At 39.1% G+C, this 19,785-nt stretch overlaps 1 protein-coding gene across 17 annotated transcripts in view; it reads left to right on the plus strand.

Annotated features, from left to right (window-relative positions):
• Positions 1 to 19,785, plus strand: part of SVIL (supervillin) — a 133,029-nt gene that overhangs the window by 21,613 nt on the left and 91,631 nt on the right. For 5 of the 17 annotated variants that reach the window (XM_056483809.1, XM_056483815.1, XM_056483810.1 and 2 more), the window contains exon 1: positions 10,855 to 10,924. In XM_056483809.1, the coding sequence (XP_056339784.1) occupies positions 10,903 to 10,924 (22 nt within the window). In that variant the 5' untranslated portion in view covers positions 10,855 to 10,902. Of the gene's footprint in view, positions 1 to 5,752; positions 5,833 to 10,835; positions 10,925 to 13,685; positions 14,118 to 19,785 lie in introns of those variants that run through there. The other 12 variants (XM_056483808.1, XM_056483812.1, XM_056483822.1 and 9 more) reach the window with 7 other exon arrangements.

Raw genomic sequence — 19,785 nt, forward strand, 5'->3', positions numbered from 1 at the left:
TCTGTGTGCTGGTGCACATCACTGTTCTAAAAGTCATTCCCCTCACCACATGCATTGAATTAAACACAAGAATTTAGAGAAAAAAATAGTTGGAAGGACACATTCTGTCAAATACAATGGGAATGATCTGTTGTGCAAGCTGCTGGAGCTCACTCACACAATTCTCCAGTCACTAATTCAGGGTCTGGTGTGCTCTGTGCCTCTGCTCTTCCTCCTTGGAGCTGGGAAAGTGCTATTGTGCCTTCCTAGTTGGTGGTAAGCAGTTTTCTGGATAGAAATTAGAGTTGAGCATAAGGTTAACATCTAAAGGGATTTCTAATAAACTACAGGGATTTCTCAGTGTAGTTTCTTGTTTGAGTGAAGTGGTCTGAAACTGTGTGGGTTTGAACACATCATTAAGTATTGGGTTTTTAAAGTCATTTAAAGCTATCTTTTAGATGTCATTACACATAAGGGTTTATTGAGTTCTGATACAGCTAGAAACCAATATTAAAAATTTGATTCTCATTTCCTAGTTTATCTTCACAGACTCAAGTCTGGGACTGCAGATGTAAAGGACCTCTTCTAGCTGATCTGAACTTAATTTCAAACATTTACCTCTGAGATGACTTCTGAATGCTTCCTCATGCATTGTGATGGCTGCTTTCATGCTGTGCTTAACTCTTTATGAATTTAGTATTTCTAAGGCTTTTAAAATCTTGCTCAAAAGATAGTTTATAACAGCTCCTGCTCTAGAGTGCATGTAAAAGCTCTTGTTCCAGCACAACCACCTATGCCAGACTTGGGAAAGCTTGTTCATGTTGAAAATATCATTTCACTTGGAAACAGCCTCTGGATGATTCCTTGCTTTTAAAGGAAGTGTGAGAAATGGTCTGGAGTAAAGGAAGCATGTCTGGGATTTGTTGTCCAGAGGCAGGTGCATAGGGAGTGGACAGAAGTGGCATACAAGTGGCATGCCTAAAGAATTTGGGCATCCATTTCAATTGTTCTGGTCTCTAAGAATTGGCTGTGCTCTAATTAAGCAATTCTTGTCATAAAACTCTAGTTAGCTCACAACAAAATGCAGATTCTATAATCATAGAAGTTGTGGGGCAACCTTCCTTGTTTAAAACATTTTTTGAAACTAACTTAATTTTTTGTTTGTGTTTTTGTTTGATGTTGATAGGTTGTGTTTTTACCCTCTTCAAACCAAGCAGCCCCTCTCTCACCCCAGCCTGCCTGGGCTCAGAGGGCACCTCCTGTGTCTTCAGGGAGTGAGCACTCATGCAGATTTCTGTATTGCATTCCCAGCAAACTTCAGTGCTGGCTGCAGGACATTCATCTGAGTGTATTCCTAAACTGTATTTAGGAAAAAAATCTACACATTCAGAATGTGTAGGTGTTAAATTCAGCTGGGTTCAAATAAGTGAAATGCAGCTTTGATGTAAATTTCTTTATCTAAACACAGCAGGAACTTCACATCCATTGAACAATTTGAGTTCTGCAGCTTCTTTCACCCTTGCTCCAGTTTTCTTAAACAATTGAGAGTAATCCTGGGAGACACTTCTGACTTCAGTCTGTTTTATTGCATGAAAATATTCTTCAGAGTGCTGGGAAAAAAAGCTGATAATTTTTCTGTCTTTGAAGAGACTTCTGATGTTTTGAGTCTTTATTACACTAGAGGTCAGTGTATGATGGGAGCTTCTGTGCTGTGGTATAGAGTTTCTTGCAGAATCCTATTTCATCAACTTTGAAACCAGATTCTAAGAGAAACTGTAGCCTGTTACTATGGAAAAAACTTAACATTAAAATGTCTTGTGACTTTCTTGGCTAAAGGACTTTTTTGAGCTTCCTACTTTTAATTCTCCTTGCCAAACAAATGCAAGGCAAATATCAGTGAGAGTACTTTGATGTGGTGAGCATGAATGTGCACCTCAAACATTCATCTTTCATTGCAATGCCATGGGTTTTTGGTTCATATTTCTGTATTTCCAGGGTATTTCCAGGAGTCATCCTCAGCTTGTGCACTGCACCTCTTAAGGGCATGGTGGGAGAATTGCACTTGCATCTCTTATTTTTAGAGTAGGTGTCAGCTTCCTGAGCACTGAGCTGTAACTTCCAGGTGGGAGTTCTTCACTCTTGGGTGTTGAGGGAAGCACAGTCAAGTATGACTCTGTCATGGTACATGCAGAGATTCTTTCCTCAGCAGGTCTTCTTCAGTTCTCCAGATAAGTAATTTCCTTAAACAGCTGGAATGTGCCATGGCTGCTGACATCACTGGGCAGGGGCACTAGAGCAGATATCTGAAACACAGCAGTGTTATGTGGTGGGGAATGCACTGGAAGAGTCCTGCAGACTGGGGCAGGTTACAGCACAAATGGCAATTGGAGTAAGATGCTGGAAATACTCCACCAGGGTGGATTTGAGCCCTTGGATGTTTTTTATGAGAACTGACTACGAACAAAAGTGGCTATATCCTGTTGCTCTTTTGTAGAGTTCTTCTTAAATGCCTCAGAAAAGAACATGGGATGTTACAAGTTTACAGGCTTGCACCAATGTAGAGGATAAGTGCAGGCACAGAGCAGAATTTTACTGTTTTAAAGTGATTTTCTGAGTGTTCAAGAGACTTGGACTGATGAACATCTTTGTGGTCTTTCTCTTTGATGAGGTGGAAGTGGGAGGGACACAGTAAGAGGAAAACCAGCAGTCTGAAAATCCCCTGCTGCCCAGTGTGTTGTGTAAGGTGCCTCTGGAGCACTGAGAAGGGAAACACCTCAGCTGAGAGAGTGTGAAGGAGCTGCTAGACTCTTTAATTGGACTGTCTGTGAGGATTCCTGGCTGCACAGGAGAGATATTGCAGTCTTCTACCTCCTTCCTGAGTTTTTCCAGGCTGCATTTTTTTTTTTTTTTTCTGTAAGAAATTGAAATGTACCAAGGCTTTTCAGAATGGAGCTTTATCAAAACATCTCTGTGGTGTTAGTTCATTTAGTTAGGCAAGAGCCTGAAAAGGTGATGGCTTTGCAAAACTGTGTGATGTAAGTAATCAAGCAACAAATAAAACATCCTAAAAATTGCTTTCCTTTTCTTATCCTTTTCTGATTGGAGGCATGCAGCCTTCATTTGTTTCAGTGGAACTCATCAACATCTGTTCTGCATGTAAGAGCTCAGGATAGGAGAGGCTTATCTTGAAGAAAATAAAGTGGTGTAAAGGTGTCCTGGAGCCAACCTGGTGAACAACCTGATGGATCACTGCAGATTCTTGTCTTTTGCACATAGTTACAGTCTTTCTTAGTTTACCTGCCTAGTGTTAAATCAGTCCAAGTGTTGATGCTATCTGCACCTGAAGAATATTTGTGTAGAAGAAATGTAAGTTTGATTATTCTCTTGGATCAAAAATGATGGATCTTTGTAGCTAAACAGAGATGATTATCCACTAGCCCCTCTTTCTAGTTCATAATATGAAGTATCCAAAAGCTGTTTTCATGTCTGTCTTTCCTTCATGATATACTGACTAATTCTGGTATCTGTCTGTTGTGTAATAAAAAAGCAAAAATTAGTATTTGAAGTGTCTTTTCCTGCTTTTGTTCTCAGCTCTCAAAGTGCAGGGCTTATCAGACATACAGTTCAAGTGGCTTGCCAGGCATGTCTCAGATGAACTGCAGGGAGAGAACAAAAAGCTGCAGCCAGGGTCAGTTTTGAAAAGATTCTTTTAGAATTTAATTGTCAGCCTCACATTTTTATTTCAATCTCAAAAGTTTCCTGATGGGTGCTCTGTATTTGTTAGATCTTATGTTTTTCTTGTCATGTGTTCTTGCCAATACTTCTCCTATGACTCCTGACACTATTAAAGTTCTGTAGAATATTGTGACACAGCAAATACATGTATATGTAAAAACCCCAAACCACTCTGTCAAGATATTTCAACTCTTACCAGTTATTCAAGGTTCCTTTAAAAGGGTAGATTTTGACAGGCTTCAAAGCTGCAGGCTTTGAAAAAAAGGAAGGAATTTACCCAAAAAACGAAGAAGAATTAATAAAATGTATTAGTGGGACAGTGGGAGTGTGCACCAGGTTTAATGTGTTTTGTGCATTATAAATGTCCTCTATTCCCACCTCACAGTTGCTTCCTGGAAATCTCTGAAGTAGTTGACCAAAATGATAGCTGGATTTCAAATCCTTTCTTTTCTGGTTTGTTTTTTTAAAATACATAAAGAGGAAGAAAGTAGGAACAGCAGAAGCAATTAGGCAACCCTACAGTTAAGTAGCAAGAAGAAATATGGAACCAAGAATTATGTAATGGTGGAAAATCTAGTTTATCTTTTTTCCAGCCATGCATTGTTGACCATCTCATTTATTCACCTTTCCTACCCCACTGAAGTGCCCACTAATTTACCCTTCTGAAGTGCAGGAGTGCTCACTTGAGGGGAAAACAATGGCATGTGGTTTACCATATTCTTGGAACTTTAGGCTGGTTTCCTCCCTGAAATGCAGAGATGAATGTGGTTAGATCTTAAAAACTGTCTTAGTTCAATTGTTGAGAACAGTCACATAGCATTAGGGACAAGACTGATTTGCTGCCTTACCTGTCCTTCTGCATTCTAAGGTAGTCTGTGTTTGGGGGTCTTCCAAAACCAGAATTCTTCCCAACTCAGGCAAAATTTCTGTCTTCTCTGTCTTTTCAATGAATTATTTTTGTTTTGACCTCTTCTCTAGATGCTGTTATTAGAGTCTGACATGTTCAGCAGCTGCAGGAAGCAGAGCAGTGACCTGACTGCTCTTGAAAGTTGTTGCTCTAGTCTCATAGGATATCATGACTTCATTTTGTACCTCCTAATAGATTGAGAAAAAAAAAAAAGAAGTTGAATAAAGCAGTTGGGAAAGTAAAAACAATGTATTTGGCACCTAAACACACAAAAGTGAGCTGAGCCTGAGCTGAGCAAGAGTAAAAATGTAATTTCACTTTCCAGCTGTAAGAGGAGGGAGACAATAATCTGTGCAATAGCATGGGCTGCTTCAGGTGGTTCAGGTCTGCACTGGAGAACTCTTCACTCTCTGGAAAGAAACAACTACATGTGGTACAGAATAGGGAAAGAAGCCCAGAGCAGCTGGTTATTTAAGTTTTTATAGTTTCAGGGAATTGGCATCTTTAAGGACAACGTAGTGCTCAGGTAATTCAGCTATCTAACAATCTAACTTGAACACTTAATCAACATGAGTATCCACATGGGCTGAATCACCCTGCAGATAATGCAGAGAATCACCACAGCCAGAGGTGGTTCTATTTACCAAAGAATAAAATAAAGCCAGTTGTGGCTCAAGGTGTGGGGATCAGAAATCAGGCCATGTGCCAGTGTTGTTTGCAGAATTGCTTGATAGGTCGAGTGCTCTGCACTGGGAGAAGTCTTGGGTCTGTCTCCTGGTTGCTGTGAGAATTGGCTTTTTCAGTTGCATCCAGTGATGTTTAAAATCATGGATTTTGAGAGTAATAGTATTTTGGTAGATGCTTCTGGTTTTATTATTATCTCCAGTGCTGCTTGACCTTATTGAAAGACTGAATTTATGATAATAAGGTCTTCCTGTGGGGTGGCTAAGGAAAAGTTCAGCTCTTGTCCATATGAATGGGCCAGTGCCCAATGTGCTCTAAGCTGCCTCAGCCCTTGCAGTCAATCAGTTCATTCCCTTTGTGCATCTGCCTGCTAGTTCTGAAGTGGTTTCCATATCCTGGGATGCATTGTGATTCTTACCCATGCTTTGTTGTGTCTGTTTCTTGTAGGAGGAGGATTGCCTTTGGACTGTGAGCCACAGTGATGCAGCTGCACCTGGAGGGTCAGGCCTGGATGGCTGGGATTTAAGGTACACCTTCCCTGAAAAATGCATGCAGATCTGAAACAAGAACTGTGGGTTGTTGTTTTTCTTCTTCTTTTTATTTATTTATTTTATATTTTATTTTTTATTTTTTGGAGGTGTTTGTATAAAACATTTAAAGAAGAGTCTGTGTGTGCCTTCTCGTGCATATGAACTTTAATAAAATGAAGTGATATAATAGCTAAGGTTCAAGAGTAGCCCATAGGAGCTTCAGAAAAGCTGATTGGTGTTTGAATACCTAGAGGTGCTAATGCTGCCTTGGGAAGAAATGTTACTCAATGAGAAAGTAACAATAAGAATTCCTGAAACAACTTCTCAGAATTCACTGAGATGCAGCAAGCAGCTAAGATAGACCTCTTGTTCAGCCTTTCTATTATTCTTTCTTCCAAATATTGTATAAGAGAGAGAAAGCAGCTTCAACCATTCTAGACAATGGACAATACCTTATAATACTTTAATTATTTACAGGTCTGTACTTTCTTTGATGCTGCACACTCTTCATGTTGCAGACTTTTGATTAAATATTTGCAGTTTAGATTTGATTTTTTCAGCTTTTAGCTATGGAAAAACTTTTCCCTGTGTGAACACTAACCAAGAACAAAAGGGACCTTTTTTTTTATGTGGAAGTGCATAGCAGGTTCTGTAGGTCCCACAAGGCAGAGCTTGCCAAATTTCTGTAAAGTGTGGGATTAATCTTTCTCCTGGAGAATTGTGTAATTGTGTAATTTCACTGGAGAGATGTGATTTCTTGGATGTGATCAGGAATGTCTCAGTGGTTTTGAATCAGCAAAATTAGTTATGTAGATGATATAATTTAACCTTCCTAAAAAAGAATTGATGTTTAATTCTGGTCATACTGCCAGACAAGAGCTGTCATCCTATTAGTTCTCTTGCCACATTTTTCTCTAAGTTTTCTAGCCTTTCTAGCCTCTGAGTAGCCTAAGTTATAATAGTCAGAGGTATGAAAGGCACCATTTCAGCCGTTGCTCCAGAATTACATAAGAACTGTTTTCCTTGCAACTTGTCATAGCTTCTGAAGTCTGGGAGAGCACCCTGTAAAGAGTGGAAGTTAGAATTAAATCATCATCTACTGGTTTTAACAATTTACTTGAAAAGAAGGAAAGTGAGAGACTGGGAGCAGTGCTTACTCTTACATGTGCTAGAAAGCCTGAAAAGTTGTAAGGTCTTGCAGTAGAAAAGCAAAACCTAACCCTGATTCCTGAAGATTTGAACTTGGAGCATGATCATGGAAGACATGAACTGAATCTTGACAAACCAGGATTAAAGCATATGAATAAAGTCTCCTCAAAAATGTTAGAGCAAGCACATCACATCACAGTAATTACATGCATACTTTTTATGCATGAATAATTTAATGAAGGTGAGCAGGAGTAGTGTGGTCTTGTAAGACTAATGCAGATTCTGAAAATTATGTGAACAGTCATGGGAATATAGTTTTTTAAGGGTAATATGGATTTAACTTCTTTCAACAAAGACTCAAGTCAAGCCTTCAGACAATTTCTTGTTGAAATTCTTGTTTCTTGGTATATACCTTCATAAAATGGTTGTAAGCTTCATAAGATGATGCTGTTAGACCATGTGAATGAGTATTCTGCTGTATTTTTAAAAAATCAGCCACAAAAAAGAGGTTTATTTTAGTAGAGAATTTACAGAACTAGAGTTTGTTACCAGTCTGCAATTTACACACTTGATGTGACATAGCTGGACCTTGTCAGATAACTAAGCCATGGGCTATTTGGATACAGTCTTCAGATGAATGTGTTCATGTTTTTCCACAGAATCTTGGAATACTGTGCAGTATTTACTGCAGCTGTTACTGCTTTGTGATAGATATTCATTAAGCAATTACATGGACTTCATATTATCAGACTGAAAAATAATGGGAAAAAAATTGATAGTTCCTGGATGTCATGACCAGCTTTCCACTTCATTGCTGAAGTTGCATCTAAGACTGGCCAGTTGACTTCAGAGGCTGGGAAATGTTCACAATCAGATGAGTCTCTTATCAGATGAGTCACCCTCTTTTCAAAACATTACAATAGAAACTGTTTATGGACTGTTTTGGGTATTTGGTTTTTTTTAAATTTATAGAATTCTAACTTTGCTAGCAGCATACCATTTATCATGTGCTGCCTGTATGGCATGACTCCCACAAAGTCAACAAAGCCAAGGCTTTATGTGCAAACTCATGTGCTGTCTTGCTGGACACTTTAGCAGCCTGACTGATATGTGAAGAAACATCCACTGCTCCCTCTAATACTGGGTATTTTTAATTGCAAAGATTTCAGCCAGTGTAGGCTAATATAGCTTGAAAAACAGTGAATGGGTTAATTTCTGCCATCTAGAATAGAATTGGAGTGTTGGGGATGCCCAGCTTATGTAAATCCTTTGTCTGTGCAGCAGTCCCCTTCAGCTGAATGTTCTTGCTTGTCTAAGTGAAAGCTTCCTTCTCTCCCTTCTGAAGATGAAGGCAAATAGATGTATTTCCTGTTTATTTTCTAGGATATCAGCAAGATTTTTCCTCTCTACTATGGTTTCAAATCAGCTGTTTTTCCAAATACTTTGTAAGCTGAATTATTAATGCAGTTTTAAAAAATAATGCATGCAGTACCTCACAGTCCATTGCTGACCCAGCAGTTGGGGTTTGGTTTTTGTTCTTGTTGTTCTGAGAAGTTTGCTTGAACTTCTGCATTTTACTGTTCCAGGACAATGCTGCTGGACTTATTGCAAAAGCCAAGCTTACAGGAAATGTCATCCTGTCAAAAGTGGTTTGTTCTTACACAGCATATGATAATACTTTTCTCAAAATGTATTTGTTTGGCATAGGACCTGTTGTGCCTGGTATTCTCTGGCAGTGTTCCTCACTCAGTTTACCTGAGGATGGGAGTGTTAATGTTGGGTTGGCCTGGTGTCTTGGCAGAGAGTTGAGGTCTTCAGTTGGACTTAAAGCTCTTCCCTCTACCAGCTCTTCCCCTTCTACCTTGTTGTAAGGACAAGTGTTACACTATTTTCTCCATACAGTTCCTCCAGTCTTTGGGATTGCATTAATTGAAGGCCTCCTCAAAACTGATTTTTGTTGTCATGAATTTTATTTAGCCCATTGGAAATTTTAAATTAAGGTGTCAGGTGAAGAAGGGTGGAACAGAAGAGCACAAAAGTATCTTCCTTATTGCTGCATTTTTCTTCAGACTAATAGTTATTGGTGAGAAAGAAGCTATGCCTGATATCAATCCCAAGATTTAACATGTGTCTCTGCACATGGCCTGGGCTGTTGCCAAATGTCCTTAGCTATTTATTATGGTCAAAACATCGTCTTGACTATTTGAGAATTGTAAACTTTGGATGAAGCCAGGAATCCATTCAGTTCTGACACTGCACTTCTTTCTGTAGTATGGCTTTTGAGGAGCAGCCTGTCCACCTAGGTCATTTGTCCCTAATTCCCATTCACTGAAAGATTTCATTTCTCTTTCTGGGATCTGGATTACTCATGCCTCTTCCCAAAGCTTTTATTGCAGGGCCCTACAGAAAACATCAGAAATTTTCAACCTTAGAATGTGTTTCCCCCAAACTGTTGTGACTCAAGTGTGTTGCTGTAAAGCCACACTGCAAAGTGAGAGAGGGTCAAGAAATCTGAGAAGTGATGATACAATTGTACTGCTTTTGCTAATTTCTTTGAATTGTGTATTCTGACTTTATAGGTAGTGTCTACAAACCTTGGTGTTTGTGACTTGCAACTGATACCTTTTCTAAAAACAGAAGGAGGCAGGAGAGAGAGTACTCTGTTTATTTCAACAACCACAAGCAACACTTCCAAAATACACTTGTGGTTGTATCACAGAGTTATGAATCTTGGGTTATCTGGTGGTGAGTAACGTGGTGAGGCACTGGCCTAATATGTCCAGGCTTTATTTAGAGAAGGTAGTTCCTGTCAGAGGCAAGGAGCACTGGTGTTTCTTTCTCTGTGCCTGCTGAATCCCTAAGGACAGATATCAGCTCTGTTGACAGTGTGTGGTGCCAAGACACAGCACCTCCCTCTTGGGGTCTGACTGCAAGTTCTTAAGGATTTTGCAATATAGAAATAAAAAAAAATCCTTCCCCCCTCCAGCTGCTCACCCAACTGCTCTGTTTAGGCTGTCCTGTGGTTTGATCAAAGTTAACAATGGGTTGTGATATCTCTTGACCAAATAGATTTTTTTTTTTTAACACTATTATCTTACTAGAGAGGAGGCTCACAAATAGATTGTAGCTTTCCAAATTCTTCAGACAGTGCCTAGATTGTACCAATTATTACACCTAGACAACCCTGGAGATTAAGAAAATATTACTGAATTTTCCTCACTGGAGAGCTAAACCTGTGGAGGCTGGCTGTGTGTCTTCACTAAGGCAATAATCTTTTACTGTCCTGCCTATTTAAAAATAAAATGGAAGAGCAAATCCTCCCTGGCAAACCAGGAGGTGCTCAATTTTGGGATTATATACAGTTTGCCTTGAAGATAAGGTGGGCTGGGGGCATGGGTTTTGACACAAAACATGTGGCTTTGTTCCCATGGACAGACCATGCAGCAGAACTGGGATTACTGGAGGCTGTGGGACTGTCCTCCCTGAATTGCCACCTTCTCCTCAATTCAGGGCACAGGGAATTGTTCATCCCTGTGGCAATAACATCACTGCAATTTGTGTCTGATAGTGAAAGAATGAATGATTTCTTCTCCCAGAAAGACAGAAGGTGTTTGTGTTGGGTTTGGGCTTTTTTGTTTTTTAACATTGTCAGTGTTTGGCTTTTTTTAAGATAAATAAAAAATCCTCTGTGAGTCATTTTAGGCTCTCACAGAAACTTGAATGTGCTAAATGAGTAGGTTCCCCTGGCTGAGCCAATGGGGATGGCCAGGCACAGGCAACACTTTTATCCCACGAAAGGGAGGAGGGGTGAATGAGCCAGAAGATATAAGCTGAAACAAAGCCATGCTGTCCTTCTGAGTCATTCGCACACGCTGGGTGGGTAAGGCTTCCTGCTCCCTGGGACACACAACTGGGGTCATGATTCTAACAATGGATGCTGGTAAGTCGCTTTTTATTAAATTTGTCTGGGGTTTTTTCCTAGGAAGTCTTCCCTTCCCCTCCCCCCCCAGCTGAAAAGAAGATATCTGTGAACTGGGAAGCTGAATTGTTAAATAAGAGAATGCTTAATCCAGACTTTGCACACTGTATGCACTCCACTGTGTGTTACCCTGGTGTTATTTCTTGAGTTTTACTCATTGAAGCACATATCCTCTCCTGCAAAGGAATCAAAAGTGTGTTTGTTAATTTGTATTTCTGTGTTCATTGGTCAGAACCTGTGGCCTGAGAAGTGTGTGATGTCTCTCTCTCTTTGATGATAGAGCTGATAGTGTCTAGCAGATACATTCTAGATGTTATGCTTGCTGTAAAGGGATAGTGCTTAACTAATGTATTGTCTGTGGCTTCCTCTGCTCTGTGTTTACAGAAATTTTGTATTGGGGAGGAAGAGGAAGAAACTGCTGTATTTCTGTGGTAGGCAGCTCTGTTTTATGTGCTTGTAGTCAAGGGAGCCTATGTTGTATGAAAAAGCACATTCAAGATTTTTATTTATTTTTTAAATTAAGCACAAAAACGAAATCTGCAACATAGTTTCTTGTGTGATATGGAGAATGAATGTAGAGTGGTTTCTATAAAAGAAACAAGCAATCCCTGTCTTGCTTCTAGAGGGGGTGTGTTTCCATGTCATAACTTGCATCCTTCAAATTCCACAGTAATAAAAGACCTTGGATTTTAATGGTTATGGATAGGGCATTAAAGCACCAGTGGTTGTGGCAGAATGCTCTAGGCTGCTCTCTCTCTGTGCCAGCTGCAAGCATGCCTTCTGCATTTTTGAGAGCTCTGTTGAACTTTTGTCAGCAGTTGGTTCAGATACTTTTTTTTTTTTTTTTCACCACAATGCAGAAGCATAATGTGACATGTTCTACAAGCTCTGTTCAAAGTGATAAACTTACTCAGGCAGATCTTGCTGGTGTGTTTTATCTACTTGTCACATGCTGAGTTTACTCCGTGCTAATGAAAAGCTCACTGTCCCACAAATATCTGAATTGATTCAGTTGGGCATTTGCTAGGTCCTGAGAGAAAACTGTCTGTGCCTTTGTATAGCTCTGTGACTTTACTGAGACTTCCAGAAGGTGACCCAGCTGGGTTCTTTGTGCACAATTTAGAGGAGACAGCAAACCAATTCATTTCACCCACCCACACTTAATTGAGGTTGTTTTGTTATTGTCTTTGTAGTCTAGTGACTCTTTTTGTGTTCAAGGTATGTTTGCTTTGCAAATCACTTAAAACCTTTAACTAGATGATAAAATTTAACTCGAGTGTGAAGAGGAATATGATGGTTTATGGCTGACAATTTACCATTAAGTAGAAGCTGATGATTTTTTACATTTTGGCCTTTTCATTAGAGTAGCTTCTAGAGGCCCTTAATGCCATTTGCATACCAGGAATTGGCAATCCTCTTCTACCCTTGCTTGAATAAAAAGGATGGATGTAGATGTAGATGTAGATGTAGATGTAGATGTCCTGCCCAGTATTTCAGGAGGATGCCCTGGCAATGTTCAGAATTTATGTGCTTGTGGGAGATAAAGATACAGAGTTTGCCACAAGACACTTCTTCCCCTTTGAAGTGCCAAGTTCTCCTGTACTGCACTGGAGTAATTGATGTTTTGGGATGTAATGTTTTGGAAAGACTGGTGAGATGTTAATAATAGATCTCAGAAAAAAATATCTTTTATTTGCATGTACTTACATGCTTGCAATGTGCACTGTTTCTTGGCACTGTCAGATGAACCATGAAGATCATACTGCTCACCTATGTTTTATTGGATCCAAACCTACTTTTTTTTCTCAGAACAATGTCACTGCACTGGTTTCTCAGTAATTATTATACTCTTGTAGTCCTAGTGGTAATTTTCAGTTATACCAACTTACATGGTTAGTAAACATATATTTTGGAAGCTTTTAATTCTGTGAGAATTCTTAAATTACAGTTTTCAACTTCTTTGTGGGAAAAGGGTTCTAACTACCTGAAAGGAAACATTGTAATTCAAGGATTTATAGCAGGGTATTCTAGTACTTCTCAAGTATATTTAGGTTACAGAAAAAAATATGAAAGCAATTCAGTGCCTTATGCCTTATTCTGGGACATGGATAGTGCTCCATGAAGTTTATCTGCTTAGTTTCACCCACCTTTTAAAGCTGTGCTTGCTGCTCTTGGAACTGTTTGCTTATTTAATATTATGTGTTTGCTGTGTAAGTCAGGGCTGATGACTTCTTTTTTATGGGCATCAAATACTTAAGCTGTTTTTTAAGAGAATAAAACTTGCCTTCCTTAAGTTAATTGTAAGAATACTTGTGCATGTGTTTCAAAATTTATTTAATGGGCTTGATTCTGCTGTGTTTGCCTTAGCAGCTTCTAATTTCTGTCAGGAGGAGGACTGAAAATGTTTTGGACCAAGGGAATAAAAGGGAGAGCTGCAAGCCAGAGTTGACAGTATAATTGGATTTGAGGCTGGGACTGCTGCAACAGCTGATTTGATCCTTCTGAGTTTCAAGAGCTATTTATGGTAGATTAGCTGTATCAAAGCTCTACTGTTCCAACCATAAAAGGCTGGTCCTATGTGAAGTTGCCACACTGCATTTGGCTTAGTCCTCAGAGGTTGGAGAGCCTATAGCTTTTTATGTGGATAAATCCAGTGATGGATGGAAATGCTAAAGGCAGATCAAGGAATAACACTGTTGAGGACTTCAGATGGCAGCGAACTCTTAAAAGGAGATTTTCACTAATAAATTTTTTGCTCTGATGTTTGGAAGCAGCACTTGGATATAGCTCCTGCATATTTACTGCATTTGGTGAACGCATGCTTTTAGGAAAGCGCTGTTCTAAATTTATCTGACTTATCTGAATCATCTTGACTGCACATGTACTTGCCAGCCATGCATGTTGATATTTGGTAACTTTTGTGAAGTCACTTTTCTGTTTTCTAAGTGGGTGAGTGTTAGGTTCTTGGGAAAAGAATCTTAGCTGACACGAGAAACTTCTTTAAAGCAAGAATTATGAAGTACTTGGCCAAAGAGAGCTGCAGCCATTATCAGTAACTATTTTGAGAAGACTTTGACCCCTTTTGCTGCATCTGTACCTTCTTTCTGTCCTCTTTGTGCAGAGGCAGACAAGTGGATTTTTACAGGATTCTGAAGTAAGTAGCACCTCGCTCGGGGAGCTTGCACGAGCAGTTGTTTGAGAATATTCACAGCATTGTCAGGTTGAAATGCAAGTGGGTTTATTCCAGCCTGTGCATGCCAGTCCTTCAGCCTTCCTTAAGGCTTTTTGTGTTTTTATTCTCGTGGTTTTGCTTAGAAGATGAGTTCATTCTGCTGTGAATGGAAAGTCCTGTTGCTGGCTGGTTTGTGTGTGTGTTTCTCTTTTCTTTTTCAGTTTTATTATATTAACCTTAGCCACAGTACTTCGAGTGGCTATAAGAACACTTCTATAATAACAAAACTTTTCAGTGGTAATTTTGTCTTGTGTTTAAGAAGTTCTATAAATACATGTGTGTACTGTTGCATTGGATAACTCTGCTCTATTTTGAGACTTGGAGCATTCTGAGGAAATCTTGTTCCAACTTTCCATTCTCTTAATTTTAAACTTTACCAGGACACTGCAGGTAGAAGAGGTATAAGTTACTGGCAGTGTTTTACTTTCTTCTCCTGCAGCAATATCTTTGCTTGCAGTTCCTTCAGCCATTTGTTTGAGAAAATTTGCAGCATTGTCAGTTTGAAATGTGAGTGGTTTTATTCCAGCCTGCTTAAAGGGGGGGAGCATAAGGGGCAGGGGGATTGGAGAGCAAGTTTCCTTGCTTCAAGGATATTCCAGGTGCTGTATTTTAATCACCAGAAGCACAAGAATAGTGTCCTTGAAAAAAAAAAATTCTGCTTCTCAATTTTCCTTTTAGGAACTAGCAATTTAAAGTCACCATCTGTTTTATTTGGATTATAAATCTGTATTTCTCTGTCAAATGGATCTAGAATTTTTATTCTGAATTATATAAACCTTTGTTTTAGCCCTGGGAATACCAGAAGACAGAACATATCTGGAGCATTACTATTTTAAAACCACTTTATGAGTTTAGTGAAAGGAATATTGTATTGGAATAAACTCTCCCATATAGTGAATTGCTTTCCACAGACTTTGTTAGATATATATTTTAATTATCACCTATATCTGCATGTTTTATAGGAGATTGAATCCTTCTACCTGCAGAAGCAGTGAGGGTTAGGAAGAAACTGCCTAATAAATATGTTCCTTCAGACATCTTAATTTTTGTATTGTGCAACAGATGTGTGCTTCAGTCTCATACTGACTTTTAAAAGTTTTTACATTGCTTCCAATAAAATGAATATTTTTAATAAGCATCCTTTTTTATGTGATCTGATTTTCTTTTCCTTTGCTAATTGTATTTTAAATAGCAAGTTGCTATAAATTGCTCCACCATTTTAATATGCCTGTTGTGTTCCTGTAAACCTGCTAGAAGGTGTCAATGCCTTTAAGTCTTAAAACAGATCACAGAGACATCACATATGGAAGTTGGATATCTCAGAGTGTGCAGAAACTCTTAACTTGAATTTCAGACTTAAGTGCCCTAAGGGTGGAGTGCAGGAAACATTTTGATTGATGAAAAGTAACAATATCAGCTTCTCTTTGTGCAGCTGAGGTTTAAACTTGTTAGAACAGGTAAATTTTCTTCCCTACCTCAACTTAAAAGTTAATTCTGCCTCTCCCATGTTATTTTGTCTTGATTCCATTGCTGAATGACATTTTTGGCAAAAGTTTCCAGTAGGAAGGAGGAATTCAGATTTCTCTGAGCTTTATTCAGCAGTGCACTTGACATTTATTTGCTAAATTCTTTGTATTTGATACTTTGTATGGGATAAAGGTGGAGGGGGACATAAAGCAGTTTTAATCTGTCTTTAACTTGGCCATATTTACTTTTTTATACAGAGAAGGAGGATTACACTACAGCTGTACACAGAACTCCCCAGAACTATGTAGTAGAGGCAAAGGGAAATGGAAGTGCACATTGCTCCTTCACAGTGAGCCCAGGTAGACTCAGAGATGATGGAGATGAGCATTTGTGACCAAGGCATTTAGACAGGTCATTGGAATCTTTTGCCAATTTCCTGTTTGGAAAGTGTCTGTCTTACACATCATAACCCAGTATGAGCTGAGGTTTCTCTTGTCTCTATGTTGATGAAGTGGTTTGAAAGCTGTATATAGTTTAATACATTTGTTTATGCAAAAGGTGATTAAGAATGTGTGGAATTTGTGGTTTGTGGTTTTGGGGTTTTTTAAATGCAGCATTGTTACTTTACTTTCTTAGAACATGTTCTCAAGATCAGATGTCTATGAAACCTTTAATGTAATGAACAGAGGAGAAAATTACACAAGCTTATTTGGTTTAAATTGCCATTGTTTGAGTTCATGTTCCTCCCCAGTGTCTTGGCTGTTGTGGATGGAAATTTCACTGTAATTTTCAGGAGGCAAAAGCTGTGGAATAGTTTGCAGCAACAGGGTGGCTGAGATTATCCTCTTTGCAGAGACCTTGCAGTCTGCAGTGTGTTTTTCTTGCTGAATGCAGAAGTTCTGTCTCCTGTTTCTGCATGGAGAAGCCTTCCCTTGGCTCCTGCAGGAGAGCAGTGAGCTTGCAGAGGAATTAATGTGCACAGTGGTCTCACCTTGTTGATTCCCTGCTTTTGCTATATTCCCAACTAAGAGTTAATAGACACATTGGAAGGTCGTGATTTTTAATGAGCAAAACATGTCCTACTTGGAGTCTGCCTTAAGCAGATAAGAATGCATTGGGTAACTGGTGATAAAAATGCTTCTGATGTCACTGCTTCACGTGGTGGTGTGTTGAAGGGAGTCTTTCAGTAGAGAGGGTACAGCAATTATGCATTAACTCTTTGATGCTTTATTTGGATTTAGTTGTTGGAATGGTCTCTCTTTGCTCTAATGATGCTCAGTTTTCAGAGTTAAAAAAAAAAATCTGTAAAGTCAGTTTTCAAAGACCAGATTAAAATTATTTGGCTTTCCAGACATGTCTCTCTTCATGTACACCAAAAAAATCATCACGAGGAACTTGGACATCAAGCATCATGTGTCATAATATTTAAGGCCAGATATATTTCTAGAGCAACTTGAGCCTCCATCAGACCCTGATGAAGGAAGTGTGCAATTTCCTGACAGAACTGAGCCATTTGACACAAAAAATGCCATGCTGTTACCAGTGTCTGTTACAAAGGGACTGCACTCAGGTGTTAGTCCAGAGATGGTGTGCCAAAGTACTGTGAGAAGTAAATAATATTTCTGTGGGGTTAATGACTGCCAAATGTGCTGCTTTTGGCTTATACCTGTAAAACTCTTGGCAGTCAGCAAAGATGTGCAGGATTTCATTCTTGCTCTGTTATATCAGCCGTAGATTTAGACAAAATTACTGTCTATTCCCTGAAATAAAACAAAGGTAGCACTGTCTCCCATCAGCTCTCTGTGGAAGGATGAAGGAGTGTGGATTGCTCTTTTTAAACAGTTGCACCAAATGGTCTAGAGAATATGCAAGTCATATGTGCTTCACATGTGACTTTTTCAATCTTTCCCTTTCTGACAAGAAGCCCAGTTAAGCCTCAGAGACAGCTAGAATAACTCCTAGAAAATAATTGTCCCAACTGTTTATATTAGAGTGAAAAATGGACAGTATTTCAATGTCATTTTCCATTAAGTGACAACTGGCCCTGAAAGCAAGGTGAAATCCTACTGAAAGCAGCATTTCAGGCAGCTGCTGGCATTCCAGTGGTGTCTAGGGTTTGGTAAGACTAACCCTGTGGCCACAAGTTGGATCTGGGAGTTGAGTTCCCTTGGCTTTGGTGTCAGTCATTGTAACACCTGCCTGCTCTTGGTTCCAATAAAAAAAAACCTGCCAGATGTTTTAACACAGGCAGCTGGAGCTGAACAGCCAATGCAGTTGTTGCTCCAGCAGCACTGAATTTCACTTTTTTACCTCTTCATTGTGAAGAGAAGTAGCTATTTTGTGTGGTGAGTAAAGCTAGCCTTGAATGATATATTTCTTATTGTAGTCAAACATCCAGAGAATATAATTCTTTTGAAAGCAAACTCAGGGCTTTAGTGTTGGTAATCCTAAGCAACCTGAAGCTGGGGCAAATAAAGCTTACTGCATGCCCTAGAGTTAGTTTTTACTAACCTGTTTCAAACAAAAAATATATGCTAACTCCCTAAGTTGCTCTCAGCAAAAGCTGTGTGAATTGTACACAGTTGTACACTTTGAAAACACAGCTCAGCCCCCAACCTTTCATTCTGATTGGAGAGTAGGGGTTGGCTTGGCAAGGAAACTTCATATTTATAGATGAAGGTTGAGTTTTAGAAGGAGAAACTTCATTTCATACCTGTAAAATTAACTCAAGTCTTTAAAGGCTGCATTACAGATTTAAATAGCAAATTCTTAGGTTGAAGTTTCCCATCTATTTTTTTTCTACTTTCATTCCTTAAGCTAAACTTTAAAAAATAGCACAGAATATGTTTTGGTTATAGAGCTCTACATACTAAAATACTCTGTTTATCAGTACCCAAGTATGTAAAGGTTTGCTGTAAATGTAATTGTGACAGATGCAGTTTCAACACTGTCAAAATGCATTGTCAGTTTATATGTGGATTTACTGGAAACTGTAGTTCTGCAAAAAATCAGCATTTCATTTTCAGTCAACTAACTGTATTAAGAATGAACAAAACTATTAGAAGTTTTCTTTTGGTCAATTCTGCTTATGTAACAATCATCTAGAATTGTGTTTCAACTGACTGGAGTGGTTTGGTACCCAAAACATTAGTCAATCAGACCACTTGTGGAAGAAACATCTGTTTGTTAAAATTGTTTGTATTTTATGTGTGGGCAACTTTGATTTTTTGACATTTCTAAAGGGATAAGGGTCTTTTGGCTTCTTCAGAGGAGTAAGGACTAACTGAACTGACCACATATGCTGAAAACGGTGAATATTATGAAATAACATGTAAATATACTGTTATAATCTGCCAGGGATTTTGGAGGAGTGGGGACCAGGCAGGTAGATATGTGTGCACATCCGTAAAGGGCAAACAGACACAAACATGTTGCTGCCTTGAGCAGCTGCAGTGAAGGGCCAGGGTTAGCCAAGCCTTCACCAGGACTCCTGATTGCTCTCTGCATCTGAAGAGTGACCTGTCCAGGTGGAGACCTTGCAGAGGTGGGAATAGCATGTTTAAACCTGGCTAGGTTAAGTTCTTTGAAAAAGTAGCCAAGGAATGGTTCAATGTCTTGAAGCACATCAGAGCTCAAAAGGACAGGTTGATGATTGCATGCTCATTTACAGCATAGTGTGCCAGATAAGATACAGAATTCAGAGGAGCTCTGAAAGGAGCTGAAAGAGCTGTGAAGTTAAAAAAAAATGCTCCTGTATATGCAAATGTTTGGCATTTCTCTTCAGATCAGAGGCTGGAAGCCTTTGCTGTTCAGTCATTAGATGAAGTCACAGCCCTTTATGTGTAAGAGCTATGTTTAGGTGGGCAAAGGAAAATGATCCATCCTGGCACTTACTCAGAGTGAGTCACAGAGGCTGAGATTTTCTGGTGTTAATCGTGTTTCTGGCTATTTGGACTATGTATATTTGCTGCCTATAAGGATTTGTAAGTGTTAAGTCAAAGGAGAAAACATAGTATCAACTCTTCTGTCCAACATTTTGCTCTCTGAATAAGTAATGTGTTCCAGACATATTAGCTAGAATTCATAGCAATTACTAATTGCAGGTAAAGAACATAAAATCATC

This window comes from Oenanthe melanoleuca, chromosome 2 (assembly GCF_029582105.1).
Source record: "Oenanthe melanoleuca isolate GR-GAL-2019-014 chromosome 2, OMel1.0, whole genome shotgun sequence".
NCBI classification, from domain to species: Eukaryota; Metazoa; Chordata; class Aves; order Passeriformes; family Muscicapidae; genus Oenanthe; species Oenanthe melanoleuca.